Source organism: Mus caroli, chromosome 11 (assembly GCF_900094665.2).
Source record: "Mus caroli chromosome 11, CAROLI_EIJ_v1.1, whole genome shotgun sequence".
Taxonomy (NCBI): Eukaryota; Metazoa; Chordata; class Mammalia; order Rodentia; family Muridae; genus Mus; species Mus caroli.
Window position 1 is genome coordinate 52141049 of NC_034580.1, and position 17839 is coordinate 52158887.

Consider the following 17839-nt stretch of genomic DNA (forward strand, 5'->3'; position numbering starts at 1 on the left):
CAAAATCTTGCTAGTGAATGCAATGGTGTCAGCGTTTGGAAGCTGATTATGGGATGGATCCCTGGATATGGCAGTCTTTAGATGGTCCATCCTTTCGTCACAGCTCCAAACTTTATCTCTGTAACTCCTTCCATGGGTGTTTTGTTCACAATTCTAAGAAGGGGCACAGTGTCCACACTTTGGTCTTCATTCTTCTTGAGGAAAACTTTTCTTAATGTGGGTACCAGCAAGGGATATGAACTCAGACCTATGCTTGCAAAGCAAGCAGCACTTCACCAACTGAGCTAGCTCCCCCAGTTTGGAGACCTTTAAAAATGTAAGGAAATTTCAGGTCTCGTGTTGTATTCATAACTTTTCTGTCACTGTGATAAAACACCATGACCAAGACAATGTATAGGAGGAAGGATTTATCTGGGATTCCAGATAGGAGTTCATCAACGTGGGGAAGCCTGGCAGCAAGCAGGCATGGTAACCAGAGCAGGAAGCTGGGATCTCAAATCCTCAAAGCACAGAGACACACAAAGCACAGAGAGTAAACTGGAAGTTTTAGGAGGCTTTAAGCTCACAGAGCCTGTACCCAGTGATGCACCTCCTCCATCAAGGCCACACCTCCTAAACCTTCCCAAACAGTACCACCAACTAGAGACCAAGTACTCAAATCCCAGAGCCTTTGAAAGACAATTCTCATTCCACCCATCACACATACTATATGCTCTATCAGACAGTGATGTTTGGGGGACAGGCCTCATAATAAGGGATTACTAGAACTTAGCAGTACATGATCAAAAAGGGGTTTTGTTGTTGCTGCTATTGTTTATTTTTTAATTCTTTTTAAAAAATTTACAGTATTTAGTGAAGTCAAATCCTTCTGATATTCAGCCCTCTGCTTTGGGGCAGTATACATGCATCTCTATTGAACTACAGACAGATCTACAATGTCTTTTAAAGATAAGACAGGGACCCAGTTGCTTATCTTTCTCCCATTTAGGAGTATAATTGCTCAGAAGTAATTAAATGATTCTGAGATACTCTGCGCATTCTGTATTTACAAGATATTTGTACCTTGGAACCTACTGGTGCTAATTAGAGGCTCTTATTTTGCAATCACTCATAATTTGTTTCTTCCTAAGCTGATCTGGCTCATGAATGTGTGATCAAACTCCACTCAGCTCTTCACTGATGCATGTGCCGACCCCAATTCAAGCACTGCCATTGCTTAACCCTGGTTTCGTTCCTGTCCCCTGCCAGAGGTCTAAAATCGCTGTGTTTGAGAAGATGTGGACATACATGAAATCTGCAGAACCGTCTGTGTTTGTTCGGACCACAGAGGAGGGCATGATCAGAGTGAGAAAATCTAAAGGCAAATATGCCTACCTCCTGGAGTCCACCATGAATGAGTATATTGAGCAACGCAAGCCCTGTGACACCATGAAAGTGGGAGGTAACTTGGATTCCAAAGGCTATGGCATTGCAACACCCAAGGGGTCCGCCCTGAGGTAAGTACCCAGATCTGCTTCCTTCGTGCTCCCTCTGCCCTCCCTATCTCTCAGGAACGAAGCTGCTGCATTTACCACAGGCCCCCATGCATAATGCGAGCCTCCAAGAAGAGATCTTCTGAAATGCCTGTGGGCCTGGAAGATTCCAGTCACCTGTGACCTTCAACCCTGAGGTTGGAAACTGGCCTGGGGGCCTCAGCTTGCTTTGACGTTACCCACTGTGTGTCCCTCCCCATGCCCTGCTTTCCACCTCACTCCTTAAGTGTTGGGTGTTGATGAACCCCGTGCTTCTGTCTTATGATCTGTGACACTCCATCCCTTGCTAGAGACCTTGCATCCAACTCAGCCATGAACAGGGTTCTCCAGCTTTATGGACTCTGACAGGAAATGGTTTGTAATGTGTCTCTCAAAAGTAGAAACACATTGTCCAAATGAAAAGCACGGCTGTCTGAGCCTTAAGAAATGCTCAAATCAAAGGACCTCCTGGTAAAGAGATCCAAGTCAACACAGCCTGTGGAGCTACCTTGACACAGGCATTTTTAGCAAAAGTGGGTTGATCAGAAAGAGGCAAAGTCAATATTCTGTTCGCATAAAGAAGCTTTGCTATTCTTTCTAAATAGATAAGGGTAAGTCCTTCATACTAAAAATCAGATGGGCTAATGCAGAGTTAATTCTAGAATTTGCTACTATCCTGCAGAAGTGAAGACACTCGATCATCCCAGCCTCTAGATTTTCTCACCTGTACAGATAGGATTGACACCCCAGTCCTCCTGAAGTCAAGAACATTGTGAGTCTAAATGGCATAAACCAAAGTTGAGCATTTAAGAGACACAGAGATAGGAGGACCCCTCTGAGTTAGTTCAAAGCCAGCCTGTTCTACATACCATGTGGCAGGCCAGCCAAGGCTATGCAAAGAGACCCTGTCTTTAAAAATAATAATAAAGATAAAAGGCGAGCAAAGAAGGAAAAACTACTTAAAGGATAAAGGATACCATTTTAGGAAGAGCAAGAAGGGTTAATAAAGGCTGAGAAAGGATGGAGAGGGACTGCTTCACCTGACAGCCACGGCCACTCTGCCTTGGTTCATTCATTAATGGAAATGGCACTGTGTTCTGTCATTATCCCAGGCACTGGCATGGCAGCTGGCACCACTGTTCTGAACAAGGCACCCTTCCCGTGTAACTACACGCTTGCAAGAGGAGGCAGCCATTCAACAGCTTATAATTGCTTAATGTTTTAATAATTATCATGAAAGGTACTAGGATAGTCTACAAAAGGGGCCCTCGAGGACATCTATTCCCAGTAACAAGATAGAACCAAATTGTCACTGTAAGATGTGTGGGTATGGTGGATAGGATGTAACAACCGTCCTTTTAAATGCAAGTTAGGAACTCTCCAGGGCCAAAATGGAGGGGAAAAAAATCAAGACCAAAGTGAAAAACAGAAGCTAATGATGCTGGGACTACCCTAAGCAGGACAGAGTTGCAGATTACACAACATCCCGTATACTCTGGAGTCAGCAATACAAGCAAGACATCAGAGACATTCTTTAGAAACGAGACACTCATTAAAGATCAGGCACACAGGCAGAGACAGGGACAGAGAGATTTTAAAGTTTTAGCGAGCAGTACAGATGAAGAACAACCTGCTGGAAGACACTAATGCAAGAAATCGTAACACAAGGAAGAGACAGGGCAGGAGACAGGCTACATGGAACATGAGGCTGAACAGGGTTTTGTAAAAAGATTTTAGTCTTTATTCAAATGCCAATAAAAGGCTTTCAAGAATTTTAAAGCCGGGCAGTGGTGGCCCACACCTTTAATCCCAGCACTTGGGAGGCAGAGGCAGGCGGATTTCAGAGTTCGAGGCCAGCCTGGTCTACAGAGTGAGTTCCAGGACAGCCAGGGCTATACAGAAAAACCCTGTCTCGAAAAAACAAAACAAAAACAAAAAAACAAACAAAAAAAAAGAAACAAGCAAACAAAAAAAAAAGAATTTTAAGTAATTCTCCAGAAGTTCAAACAATAAAGATGGCAGCGAGGATTTAGACATAACTGTCTCCAACCTCAGTGAAGGGACTGCTCATGACCTGGTGGTAGTCAGCAACCAGGCTCCATCACCCTGAAAAATTCACAAGACTCTCTGTAAGTTTAGGCAGACTTTGAATGAGATCCAGACAGCAATGCTTGTTGAGGAAATGACCTTTATTCCCAGAACTTACAGACCATCAGCCTAGAAAGATGTAAAGAATCAGATGTCACGGACTCAAGAAAAAACAGTAGTTGTCTCATGGCTTTATGGTCAAGGCCATCAACTGACAACAAGGCACAAAGAGGTGCTGTGGCCTGTCCATCAACAGAGGGCTGAAACAGCCCCTCCCCTAACACAGGCACTTGGCATAAGAAGACAGCCTTCAAAGCATCAGAAGTTTTTGGTGACAGGGACCTAAAATTTGAATATTCTACACTGCAATGCCTTTCTACTCTAGCAACAAACTCTGCCGTGGCATGAACACGATCTCATTTCACCCCTAGGCACTGTCATTAGCTCTATGTTACAAAAGTCCAGATTCGAGAAAATAGACAGCAGGTGCGCACAAGGGTGGAGGCCAGGCTGTCTGACTCAGAGCTCCAAGCTATGACTTACTCAAAAGCAGCTCCAGGGTAGATGATTGATGCCTCTGTCAAAAGCAGGTGCTAGACTGAGGCCAAATGATAACCATCAACTCAAGGAATAAAAATAAAGATTTTGGAGTCTAGAACAGCCACTGGGCAGTCTGACAGCGGAACGTGATGACAGACCCTGGCTTAAAGGTAGCAGGTGCCTTTGCTTTGCATAGCTGTGGTGCACTTTCGACACTCAAAGACTCTTGCCAGGGTCAACACCAGGAATCAGGAGCTGCAGTAAAGAAAGGCCTACTTCTTTGGTTTATATCTCTGTAAAAGATGGAGCTGTGGTGGTTTGAGAATGAGAACAAGAGAAAGGGAGGGAGAACCCCAAAGGATCTGGTTACAGGATTCACAGAGACCAGAAGCTGCCAGATCACACACGGCATAAATTTACATGGGTATGCATTCAACCACAAAAATAAAAATGGAAAATAATAAATGCATTCATCTTCAGTTACAGAAGCCCAAAGACCCACCTGCACATGAGGAATTCCCACTGCAGGGGAGCACCTACCCTGGCCTATCCCTGTCCTCCTTCCTCTGGAGCACTTGATGATAGCCATGGATCATGTGACTCCTGACCAAACTTCACAAGAGTAAAGCTGTCAGAAGAGGGTCCAGCACTTCTGCTTGGGAAATCTCCATGCTGTCTATGGGATTCTGCTTCTTATCTGTGCTAGAAGGGGTCAATGTTGGCGCCTGGATCACCAAATTTAAGTGTTCCAGTGCAAGCCTGTAGAATAAAGATTAGATCCCAGAAACCCACATAAAAGCCAGGCAATGCAGCAGCCACCTATAACCCCAACACTCAGGGAGAGGTGGGGAGGGGGGTTTCTAGACAAACTGACTACCTCTACTAGCTAAAGTTGATTAGGCTCATGTTCAGCTAGAGACCTTGCCTTAGTAAATAAAGTGGGAGCAATGGAGGAAGATGCCTGACATCAGCTCCAGACCTGTGCACACACAGGCACATATACCTGCATGTTTCTGTCTCTCCATCAAACTTGCACACACATATGCACACGTACCGCACTCATAAGCAAAAAGGGGAAAGAATCACTGTGTAGCAGCTAAGAGTATATGTATACACATGGCAGCTAGTTCCCACTATATCTCTGCCTCACACACCCAAGATTGGAGGGACTGTTTTCCCAAGAAGGTTCAAACCCGAAAGACACATGTTTGCCTGTTTCAGCTACTTCCTAGGAAACCACTCTGTAGGCAAGCAGAAACCAGGGCAAATGAAAGGGAAGGCCTTGTCCTCTGAACCCTCGCAATTGTTTTGAAAGCTGTTAAGTCACTCACAAGACCGGAAAGCGCTTAAAGTTCATGATGTAAATGTGATTCTGTATGCTCAGAATATGGGTATGAGTTTCTCACCATTCCATCAAAGGTGGAGCCATAAGAGCCCATACAGGCAGATGTTCTACATGCCCAATGCCACCACCATTTGTTCTGCAAAATACAGTGCCTCTGCCCACTAGTGACCTTCTCTTCCAGCCTGCCACACGTTGCTCCAAGATAGACTGTGAATTTCTGCCTCTCAAGATCAAAAAACTGATGTCTAGGGGATATGGCTATAGCTTGGTCAGTGAAGTGCTTGTTGTAGAAACCTAGGGAGCCTTGTTTAATTCTCAGAACCCATGCATACATAGCATGGCTAGAGAAACAGAGCCAGGAGGATTCCTGAAACTCACTACCACCCAATTTGTCTATCCAAATCAGCAAGCTCTGAGTTCAGTGAAATACGCTGTCTCAAGAAACAAGATAGAAAGCAATATGGGAAGACATCCAACACTGACCTATGACCTCCACATGCATATGCTCATGTGCAAATACCCACACCAGCATGTACATATAACACAGAGACAGACAGAAAGACACAGATACCAGAGGGAAGGAAGGGAGGGAGGGAGGAGCAAAGGAACAAAGGAAGGAAGGAAGGAAGGAAGGAAGGAAGGAAGGAAGGAAGGAAGGAAGGAAGGANAAGGAAGGAAGGAAGGAAGGAAGGAAGGAAGGAAGGAAGGAAGGAAGGATCTGAGACCAAAATGTTGCTCAAACACCTGTCAGTTCTGCTTAGCAGGATCCAGGTCATGGTCCCCACTGTTTGTTAAAAGACTCTCGGTGACAGATTAGCATTTGCCTCCCCAGCCTGGAAACAAACACTCTGATGAAGCGAAGCAGCTCGACGCTTGGCTTTCCATTTGGACAGGTGGCATTCCTTTGAAACAGATGCTGTTTGTTGGCTGTCTCTGCATGTTTGGGCTTGGGTGAAGGGCTGAGTTATGTTTCTGACGTCTTTGGGTTCTGGATAAAGATGGACAGGCCAATGCCAGTCACTAGGGAAAAGGCAATTAGTAAATCCACTAATTATAATCTATGGGCCTTTGCAGTCTCTTCACTGAGATACAAAATCCCTTTAGTTAGAGACAAAGTGTTAAATCTCCTTGGTCAAGGTTCATGGCCTATATTTACAAACCCAAGCAAGAGTCTATACTAGATTGAGCTCTGTTGAATTCATAGCTAATGGCTCTCTTTCACAAATCATAGGCCAGGAGTTTAATGGATTTGCTAAGTTATACCCTAATCATGACATTGGTCAAAGTCTGGTCTTTAATTGACTGTGGTTATGTGGGGGCTTTTGTGGTCTCTGTGATTGTGACATCTCAGTCTCCTGTCACATATTGTCCATGCCAGATGTTTGGGCCAAGGGGACATGAACACAAGGCAGCCATTTCCCTGAGCCCTCCTGAATGACAAGTACTCAGAAAGGTCTGTTATCTACTCCCTGAGCTATTCCATTTCACAGCTCCCCTTCTGATACCCACCACACACACAACATTGTTCATAGGACTGAGGAAGTCATGGTGAGAAAAGCAACTCCAGTCCCTAAGTGGTGTAGTGTCCAGAAGAGATCCTGAGCAGAAATACACACCTACTGTTTTGCTGGGGGCATAAGACAATTAATGGCAATCAAAGGGAGAAGAAACCATGTCCAAGAGACAGGATTAGCCAAGTAAAAGCATTGAAGAACTATAAGAGAAAAGAATAGAAGACCAGACTGGACCAGTGCAGAAAATGGCAAGCATAGAGCTTGTCTGGAATTGCTAGGGTCCTACCAAATGGAAGAAATGTCAAGAAGTAAGAGCCATGAGTTACAGTCTACAGTGAAGGGTGGCAGCTGCCTCTGCAACTTGGGTTTGATGTCAGCAGAGGTCAGAAGAGTAACCCAAAGACCAGAAGGCACCTTGATTCTAAACATTATCTGGAGGTGGTTTGTAATGAGAGTAGGCAGGAGAGGAGGGTCCCAGGCAGATAAGTCACTTTCAAAGCTGTCCTGAACATCTTGGAAGGAGGCAGTAAACTGGCCACAATTTATGATGGGATAGAGACAGGGAAGAAGTGGCTGCCACCATGTTTGTTATAGTCTTTGCTTTAAAGCTGAGTAGTTTGGGAAGTTGTCTTTATTGAGATTTGGTGATGTTGGCCAAGGACTAAACAGGTACCAACTGATGCTGCCAAGGACTGGCTTCCCAAACAAAATCACTTCAGATTTGCTCTGAAATGAGTGAAAGGTCATGTAAGGCATAGCTTCAAGGGATACCAGCCTCCTAGCCCACCAGCCAGGATCATACCGGCTACCAGGTATCTCCTCAAGTTGTTTCATGTCTTCCTTCTTCTTCTTCTTCTTCTTCTTCTTCTTCTTCTTCTTCTTCTTCTTCTTCTTCTTCTTCTTCTTCTTCTTCTTCTTCTTCTTCTTCCTCTTCCTCTTCCTCTTCCTCTTCCTCTTCCTCTTCCTCTTCTAGTTGATTTTTCACATTAATTTATTTATTCACTTTACATCCCAGTCCCAAGCCTCCCTTTACCCTAGTACTCCCTCACACAGCCATACCCTCTCCCCTTTTCCTCTGAGAAAGGTGAGGAGCCCCTGGGTACCAACCCACCCTGGTACATCAAGTCACTATGGGACTAGACACATCCATTCCCACTGAGGCCAGACAAGGCATCCCAGTTAGGAGAAGGTGAATCCACAGGCAGGCATCAGAGTCAGAGACAGCCACTGCTCTAGTTGTTGGGGACCAACAATCTGCTACATATTGCAGGGTGCCTAGGTCCATCCCATGTATGCTCTTTGGTTGATAGTTCAGTCTCTGGGACCTCCCAAGGGTCCAGGTTAGTTGACTCTGTAGGTCTTCTTATGGGCTCCCTAGTCCCTCTGGATCTCTCAATCCTTCCTCCAACTCTTCTGCTAGACTACCCAAACTCCGTCTAATGTTTGCTGTGGTTCTCTACATCTCTTTCAGTCAGCTGCTGGTTGGAGCCTCTCAGAGGGCAGTTATGCTATACTCCTGTCTACAAGCCTAACATTATTATTAATAGTGTCAAGGATTGGTTCTTGCCCATGGGATAAATGTTAAGTTGTCCCAGTCATTGGTTGGTCACTTCCTCAGTCCCTGTTCCATCTTTGTCCTTGCACTTCTTGTAGGCAGGAAAAATTTTGGGTCAAAGATTTTGTGGACGGGTTGGTATCCTTATCCATCCGCTGGGAGTCCTGCATGGCTACAGGAGGTGGCCAATTCAGGCTCCAGCCTGTTTTTTCTTTGTTCTTTTTTTCAAACATAAAAGAATCTCTGGATTACTCAACAACAATTCCATCTCCCTAGAGTTCCCATGAGATATGTTTTTCTCCCTCCATGCTACTTCTAATAACTGTCTGTATTAGCATCTGGGTAAAGAAAGAATGAACGTGATAGCCACTTTCATCAAGGATGTGTGAGATGCACACACATGGGGACCTTGGAGGCAGCTCTGGGGTCCTTCCTCCAACACTATTTCTTTGCCTGGTGCTGATCTGAGAGCTACAGAAGGCTGTGGGGAGTTCCCTTCTCCCAGACAGTCACATTGATTCTGGAAATAATTGATAAACCAAAAAACAAGTGATCTGTGTGGCATCCAGTCTATTCCTCTAAAGACTTCAGTTTCTATTGAGATTCCCAGGAGAGCTGGTTTTAAGGGGGGGGGGGATTTCTCTTCCAGACTCCAGTAATCTGGTTCCACAGATCCATAGTGTGGGATCAAGGAATACAGAGACTGAATGACTCTCTAGGGATTGTGTTCTGCAAATGAGGGCTAAAAAAGTTTAGGGGAGCCAAAACAGTGGTGGCACATGCCTTTAATCCCAGCACTTGGGAGGCAGAAGCAGGCAGATCTCTGAGTTCAAGGCAAGCCTTGTCTATAGAGTGAGTTCCAGGACAGCCAGGGCTACACAAAGAAACCCTGTCTCGAAAAAAAAAAGTTTAGGAAAAAGGACAGGTCAGCAGTAGGGTCAAGCAGGGCATGAAAGGGCTGGGGGGGAAGAGGTAGCACATAGCAGCAAGGCTGTTGGGGAACCCAGACAGTAGTCACCAGCTTTGGAGGCACATAACTCAATTCAGGCCATAGGTCTGTGACTTCGCCAGTGTCTGACCTTGCCAGGTCATGAAAGCTTTGTAAACCTCTGCTTTCTTATCTAGAAAGTGGAATTGAGCCAGTGAGGTGACTCAGAGAGTGACTCAGAGCCTTTCTCCACAGTCCTGGTGATCTGAGTTCAATTCCCAGAACCTATGTAAAGGTGGAAGGAGGAACCCAACTCTGTCAAGTTGTCCTTCATCAACGTGTGTGTGTGTGTGTGTGTGTGTGTGTGTGTGTGTGTGTGTGTGTGCATATATCATACACACATATCCTGTGGTACATGCACATGCTCACACACACACACACACACACATTCTGTGATCCTGTGGCACATGCACAAGCTCACCAAACACACATACTCACACACACACACACATATCCTGTGGCACATACACATTCTTACCTGCCCCCCACACACACACACACATACATACATACATACATACATACATACATACATACACATGTCATGCACACACACAGTCATAAAAACTGGAATAATAATTGCATGAAGTTTCTTCAACAAACTGATAAAATTCCACAAAGGACCTATCACAGAAGACACATCTTAAGGTTTTCTATCCATCTCCTCCTTAGACCCATCAACAGTCACTTTAGATCTAAATAATTTGTTTGTTCCTTCTCTATAAAACCCACTGTGTCAGAAACACACATGAGCCTCGCCCATCTCCCTCTCCACTGCACACACTGGCTACATTTGAAATAAAATGTCTCTCTCCAAGAACAATCTGCAGTCCTCCCCCACAGGGAACATGCTGAAAAAAATAAAACTCTAATATTTCATTTCTCCCTCCCTTCCTCCCACACTCACAAGTATCAGCCTCTCTTCCTGTAGCTTAGTACTGGTGCAGGGCCCTGCTGCTAAGGATAAATACAGTATGTCCCAGGGAAATGGCAGTCCCTTTCAATTGGTCTTTGCCTCCTGATGGGTAGCCAGGGATACATGTTGTCATGGTAACCCCATGAACTCAGTGACCCAGGTCAGGTCTGATCAGAGACAAAGCACTCTTGGCAGAGAGGCTATCTAGTCTGCATCCTCCATTCTCTGAAGAGCTGGAAAAGGAGAAGATAGGAAGGGAAGCTGGTGGATAAGAAGGGAGAGTGAGAGAAAGGGAGAAAGGCTGGGAGGAGAGAGAAAGAAAAGGAAGAGGGAAGGAAGGAAGGAAGGAAGGAAGGAAGGAAGGAAGGAAGGAAGGAAGAAAGAAAGAAAGAAAGAAAGAAAGAAAGAAAGAAAGAAAGAAAGAAAGAAAGAAAGAAAGAAAGAAGGAAGGAAGGAAGGAAGGAAGGAAGGGAGAGGGAAGGAGGGAGGGAGGGAGGGAGGGAGGGAGGGAGGGAGGGAGGGAGGGTATGTGAAATGTGTGTGTGTGCGTGCACATGTGTGTACACACATGTATGTGTGAGAGAGAGTTATGTGTGTATGTGTGTGTGCATTTATATGTGTGTGTCTATGTGTTTGTTTATGTGTGTATATGTATGAATGTGTGTATGAGTGTGTATATGTGAGAGTCTTTATGTGTGTGAATGTTTATGTGAGTGAGTATTTGTGTGGACAGATGTTTATATGTGTGGAGGAGTGTTTATGTGTGGGAGAGTATTTGTGTGGGGGTGGTGTTTCTGTGCATGGGAGTGTTTGTGTGTGGGAGTGTGTGGGAGTGTTTATATGTGTGAGTGTTTATGTGGGTCGGTGTTTATATGTGTGTGGGAGTTTGTGTGTGTTTATTGTGTGTGAGTGTTTATGTATGTGGGAGTTTATGTGAGTGTGTGTGTTAATGGCCTTGTGCAACTTTGAGCCCATTTAAATAGAGATGGAGATTTTCCAAAAGAGAGAAGCTTTCTCAGGTCAGTACACCTGGGGTGGACCACAGAGAAAGTATCTCAGGGTACCGGGGCAGTATCCCGGGCCATATGTCCAGGCCTAGGGTGTGTCGAGGGCTTGCTTATTGACAGTTAACTCAAAGTTCATCAAACACCTGCAAGAAGTACTGCCTATGTCCTCTTACTCACACAGTGGAGCTATGAATGTATTTCTGTCTCTGTCTTCATCAAAGAGCTCAGGAAACTGAGGCACAGGGAGGTGACAGAATTGGCTCAAGATTCCCTATGCTGAATTCACAACTCAAGGAGCCTCGTTTCCAGAATGTCTCCTCCAGTATTAAACAAGAATGTCTCCTCAGAGATAGACATGTGAAGAAAAGGTGACAGGACAGTTAAGATCACAGCCAGGTGTGGCATATGACTATAATCTCAGCACTCAGGTAGTGGAGGCAGGAGGATTAGCCATTTACAGCCAGCTTTATCTATATAATCAGTTCAAAACCAGCCTAGGCAACAAGATATCCTGTCTCAAAAAAAATTGAAAATCAACAAATACTGATATCTGGAACATTAAATATATAGATTTCAACACATGTACAAACACACACATGCATTTAGACTTATGCAATTAATGTGGCAATTGAGAAGCAGATTCCTGCTTCTAGTCTGAATTCCATACAGAACACTCTTGTCTCCATCCTACACTGCTCGTCTGTGGAGCACATGTGGCTTCCCTGAGAAGGGGTCATCCTCTAGGTTCATGTCTTGCCATACACTTACATCCAAATGGCAGAAGTATGTCTAACACATAATGAGGTCTCCTTGCTTGCCTGTGATGGCTTAAACTGACCACCTCTCCCCAATAAGGCATGCCTCCTAAAATTCCATAGGTTTGGGGGGGAGGGGGTTTCCACTCCATGGAGCAGATCACTTTAGACTGACGGTACCACAAGGTCTTCACCGCTCCTGTGTATGCAGTGCCCTGTGTGCATTCTTCCCCTGTGTACTATCTTCCCCTAGCCTTGTGATTCAGCTATCCCCATTTCCCAGTCTCGACCTAAGATTCAGAGAGATGATAATTTGCTTAAGTTCTCAAAAGGCACTGTGCAACATGGTTAGGAACAAACTCTGATTGCCTGTAAAGCCCTCCTTGTTTTTCACAGCCCCACCACTGTGCTAATGAAGGTACCCACCTGCCATGCTTGATAGCTGTTGTCCTTAAGGCACCATCTTTAAAGCATTCAGGGAAACACCAGGGGCACAAGACAATAGAAGCTCTGGCCCCAACACCTCCTTCAATGCCATAGGAAGAGGCAGCTCTGCCTTCTTTATTAATCATCACACGGGACGCCAGTGGAATCACAAAGACAAACAGACTTGCTCTGACTGTTGTTAGAACTCCACCGTTACCACTCCTGGCTGGGCAGCTCATAAATGGCAAAGCAACACATTAGAGAGAGAGGAGGAAGGTGAGAATATGAGGCAGAAAGGAAGGAGATGAGCAATACAAGAAGTGATGGCCCTTACCTAGGCGAGAACAGCAGTGCTCACCCGGGCTTTGTTTTGCCTGCCAGAGCCGGACTTTCTCCTGCTGATATACAAATTGTGTGCTGCTTCCTCCTAGCATCCATCAAAAATAGCAAGCTCCTCGGACAACTTTATCCCACACACCCCGGAGCCTTTTTTTTATTTTTCTGCTATAGCACAGAGACAGACCAAGAGGGGAAAGGTTTTGATGTACACCTGACTCTGCTACTTGGGGCTTGTGGATTTGGAAATTAGGCAAGCTTTAGGATACATTGGCCCTGTGTTCAAACCCTTCCACATTATAGCTCTTCCATCTTGGGAAAGTAGCAGTAAGTGGCGGTTAGGACTGGAGTCAAGATGGTAGACTCTGGGTCTGCTAGGCAGCCACAAGAGTCTGTAGGACAGGTTACCTCACCTCACTAAGCCTCAGTTTCCCTAAATGTGAAGGAAGCAGCTAGCATTTATTCTTTGTCTAAGTAGTTAAGTGTGGTAGCTTGTTTTCTGCTGCTGTGAGAGAAGAAAACAAAAGCCACTTAGGGAGGAAAGGTTTATTTGGCTTACACATCCAGGTCACAGTCTATCACCAAGAAAGCTGGGACAGGAACTCAAGCGACTAGTCACTTCCCATCCAGAGTCAAGAGGGACAAGTTCATCCTTGCTTACCTCCAACGCTCAGCCAGTTTCCTCCTGCACCTCTCGCACAGTTGGGAGCCTGACCCCCTAAACAGCACTGCCCACATGCAGAGTGGGTCAGTGTACGATCAAAACACCCCCCAACTGGTAGGTACCTAGGCCAGCCTAACCTTGACTGTTCCTCAGTTGAAATTCTCTTCTCGGGTGATTCTGGGTCTTGGCAAGTTGACAGTTTGAACCAACCAGTGCGGCTAGACAAATGCAAAGTACTTCACACAGTGAAGTGACCACAAAGGGGCAGCCATCATTAGTTGATACCTCTGATGCTTCATGCTCTGATCTTCCAAATGAGAACTTGTTTTGGACTTTGCAAGGTAATCCTAGGACCAAAAGGAACAGTGTGTGCTTCGTACAAAAAGTTCTTGAATGGAATCCCTGTCTGAACCAAGCTGCCTTCTCTCAGATTGGCCACACTGAGCTTTCATCCTTTGCAACGAGGTAGAAGTGTCAAGACATCAAATAAGATGTTCCCATGTGTGGCTTTGTTTCCTGTCTGACTGAACACCTCAAATCAGCTCAGAGCCATACAGCATCTACCCATAAGCCTGAAAGCAGAAAGCTCCCATGTTTGAGCAAAGCTTTGACCCAGAGGAGGCAGAAAGATGGGGCATAACCACAAGTTGACCCAGATTCTCTAGTAACCTTTTATGAACAGCCCTATGCTAAGATCACAGGTCATAATTATATACAATGAGCCTCTTCCCACAAGAGAAATGGGGCTGGTTCCCTTGGGTAAAACCATTGTAGCTATATGTCTACAGAAGGCTGGAGCATATACCTAGCATGCATGGTTTAAAATGGCTTTCATAAGATGCTCATCTTTGTTAGCTTTACTTTTACAAAAAGGTTACTTTCCTCCAGAGAAATCCAGTGCCTTTGCAGCCCCCTGCACTCACCTGCAAATGTGTGTGAGTGTGCACACACATACATACACACATCCCCATATACATGTGCACATGCACGCTTACACATGCACACTTCAATGCCTCTGCCATCTGCAGCCATCAGCCCTCATATGCAAGTGTATGTGCGCGCGCACACACACACACACGACTTTAAAAAATTAATTTAAAATGTCTAGAGCTGGAGAGATAGCTCAGAGGCTAAGAGTACTAGCTGTTCTTGCAGAGGACATGGGTTCAGTCCCCAACAACATGTTGGGCAGCTCACAACTGCCTATGATTCTAGTTTTGGGAGATACAGTGCCCTCTGCTGGCCTTTGCAGGCACCTGATAGACACATCTGTGCACATAAACACACACACACACACTCACACCCAGAGAGAGAGATTTTTTTTAATATTTAAAAGACAACTTTCTTGTCCACCATGATTTCTTTTGTAGAAAGACTCACACAGTTTCCTCCCTTGTAATTTAACACCAGGAAAATTGTCAGTTTTTAAAATTAAAAGATAGTTGTGTTTGCTAGCAAGTTGTCACCCAAGTTTAATCTTCCCTCCCCCTTATCCTTTCTGGATGAGAATAATGATGTCCATTGTCATTAGCCATCAAAATCAGTTCTCTGGATCCTGTCTGTATGGGTGACACACAGGCACAGCCATCAGGAGTGCTTGGTGGACAGATGACTATGCTGAGTCTTCTTGAGTTGGTCCTGGGAGGAGATGGTAAAAGCACAAAATCGAACCCCAAAGACCAGGCTTAGGACCCGCCATGGCCTGCCCAACACAGAGTTCTCAACAGCCTGCAGTGAAACCGGACGGACAAAGAGACAGATCTAAGTCCTCCAGCATCCATACTCCCACTTGGTGGTGTGTGCTACCTGATGACCATTCTTTCAAACATTGCACTCAGCCAAAATTAACATTTAATTCACACTTGTTTGTTTTCTCTCCCATCCTCACTAATTACTGTTTTCCTCATCCACAAGACCTAGATGTCTAGGAGCCACCCGCCGCCTGGAGGATGGATTATGGCCCAGAGCCTCAGAGTTACAGTGCCCCTTCAGCTTAACACAAAGCTTTCCAAATCCATCCATTTTCCTACAAATTTCCTTTTTCTTTACACTGAGTCAAATTCTCTTGTGTACATATGCCATATTTTCACTATGCCTTCGTCCACTGATGACATCTAGGCTGGTTTCATATCATACCATTGTGAACAGAGCAAAAGTGACCACAGGTGAGCCAGCGGCTCAGTGGCATGATACAGTGGGATGCACACCCAGGAGAGGCACAGCTGGGTCATATGAAAGTTCCATTTTTAGTTTTTTGAGAAATCTCCATGCCAATTTCCATAATAGCTGTACCCATTCGCCTTCCTATTGGTGGTGAACAAGGATTCACCTTCCCTGCCGTCTCATCACATTTGCCTTCTTGATCTCAGACGCTCTGACTTAGCTAAGCTAGAATCTTAAAACGGTTTGAATTTCCATTCCCCAGATGACTGGGAGTGTTGATTAAAAAAAATAATATTACTCACCATGTACACTTCTTTTGAAGTCTGTTCCTCGGCCCATTTATTGGTTGCCAGGGGTGGGGGGATTTTTTTTAAGTTATTTTAAGTGCTAGGTCTCAACCCTCTGTCCAGTGCTGGCAAGGCATTTTCTCCCATTCTGTAGGCCATCTGTTCACAGGGTTAATGGTTTGTCTTTCAATGCAGAACCTTTGACTCCATGCCATGTTATTTGTTGATTCTCAGGGCTAAGCCTGTGCTTTTGGAGTCTGCCCCAATAGCCTCTACCTATCTCTACAGCTTGGGGTATATTGTCGATGTTTTCCTCTACAAGTTTCAAAACTCCAGGCTTTAAGGTCTCTGATCTGTGCAGGGTGAGTTTTGTGCAGGGTGAGGAATGAGGGTCCAAATTCATTCGCCTATGTGCGGATATCTGTCTTGCCAGCACCATTTGTTTGTTAAGTGGGCTATCTTTTTACAGTATAGGGTTTTTATCCTTTGTCAAAACTTATGTGATCGTTATCTGTATGGGCTTATCCTTTGTTCTATTACATTGGTCTGCACACCTGTTTTTATGCAACCACCATGAGTCTTGTCACTATAGATCGGTAGAATAATTTGAGCTCAAAAACTGAGACATCTCCAGCAGTGTTCTTCCTATTTAGAATTGCTTTGGCTTTATATGGTCTTTTGTACTTTCATATTAATTTTTGAATTATTTTTCTAGTTCTATGTGAGGGGGGCTATTATAAATGAGATAGTTTTTTCTAATTTCTTTCTCAGAAAGTTCTTTACTTGGTATATGTGAAGGCTACTGATTTTTTGTGTGTTGGTTTTGTATCATGAAACCATACTGAAAGTGTTCATTAAATCCAAGAATGTTCTGATAGGGCCTCAAGTGTAGAATCACGCAGTCTGTGAAGAGAGATGCTTGTACCTCTCTCTTTCCTGTTTCCGTGTCTTTTACATCTTTGTCTTCCTTATCTCTTTGGCTCCAACTTCACAATATTGACTAGGAGTGGAAATAATGGCCACCCTTGCCTCATCACATATTTTAGAGGAACTGTTTTCAGTTTGTTTTCCCATTTAATATAATGTTGGCTTTATTGCTTTGAGGAATGTTCTGTCTGTTCCTAATTTCTCTAGGACTTTTATCATGGCTTGGGAGTTGTAATCTTGTTAACCTTTATGACAGAGAGCAGAATCTTCATTTGATTTATTCTGTTTATTATTCATCCATGCCCCACCCCCATCACCATCTGCCTAATCGTTGTTTCTTGCTGTCTACTGGGTTTGTGTTGCCTTCTTGTTTTTCTAGAGCTGTGAGATGCACTGTTGGTTTTGGCTTTTATTTGAGGTCTCTATGATTTCTGACTGTGAACACTTCTAGCCGTAAAACCTCCTCTTAGGACTGCTTTGCTGACTCCCAGAGGGTCTGGGAGGTTGTGCTTTCATCTGTTTCTCAAGAATTTTTAATTTCCTTCACGATTTCTTCAGTGATTTATTGTTTGTTCAAATGTGCTGTTCAGGCTCTAAGTATTTTGTGTAGTTTCTGAATATTCCCTTACTTCATCCTACAATGATTGTATAGGATATTCCAAATTATCTTGACCTTGTGCATGTGTGTGCACATGCGTTCATGTGTGCACCTGCATGTGTGTGTATAGGTATTTTTGGTTTTGTGTGTGCCTACATGTGTGTGTGTGAGAGAGAGAGAGAGAGAGAATGAGTGTGTGTGTGTGTGTGTGTGTGTGTG

General features: G+C 44.6%; 1 protein-coding gene across 2 annotated transcripts in view; it reads left to right on the plus strand.

Moving 5' to 3' along the window:
• Gria1 (glutamate ionotropic receptor AMPA type subunit 1) overlaps positions 1-17839 on the plus strand; it is a 321785-nt gene that overhangs the window by 280494 nt on the left and 23452 nt on the right. For both annotated transcript variants that reach the window (XM_021178392.2, XM_021178393.2), the window contains exon 13: positions 1249-1496. In XM_021178392.2, the coding sequence (XP_021034051.1) occupies positions 1249-1496 (248 nt within the window). The remainder of the gene's footprint in view (positions 1-1248; positions 1497-17839) is intronic.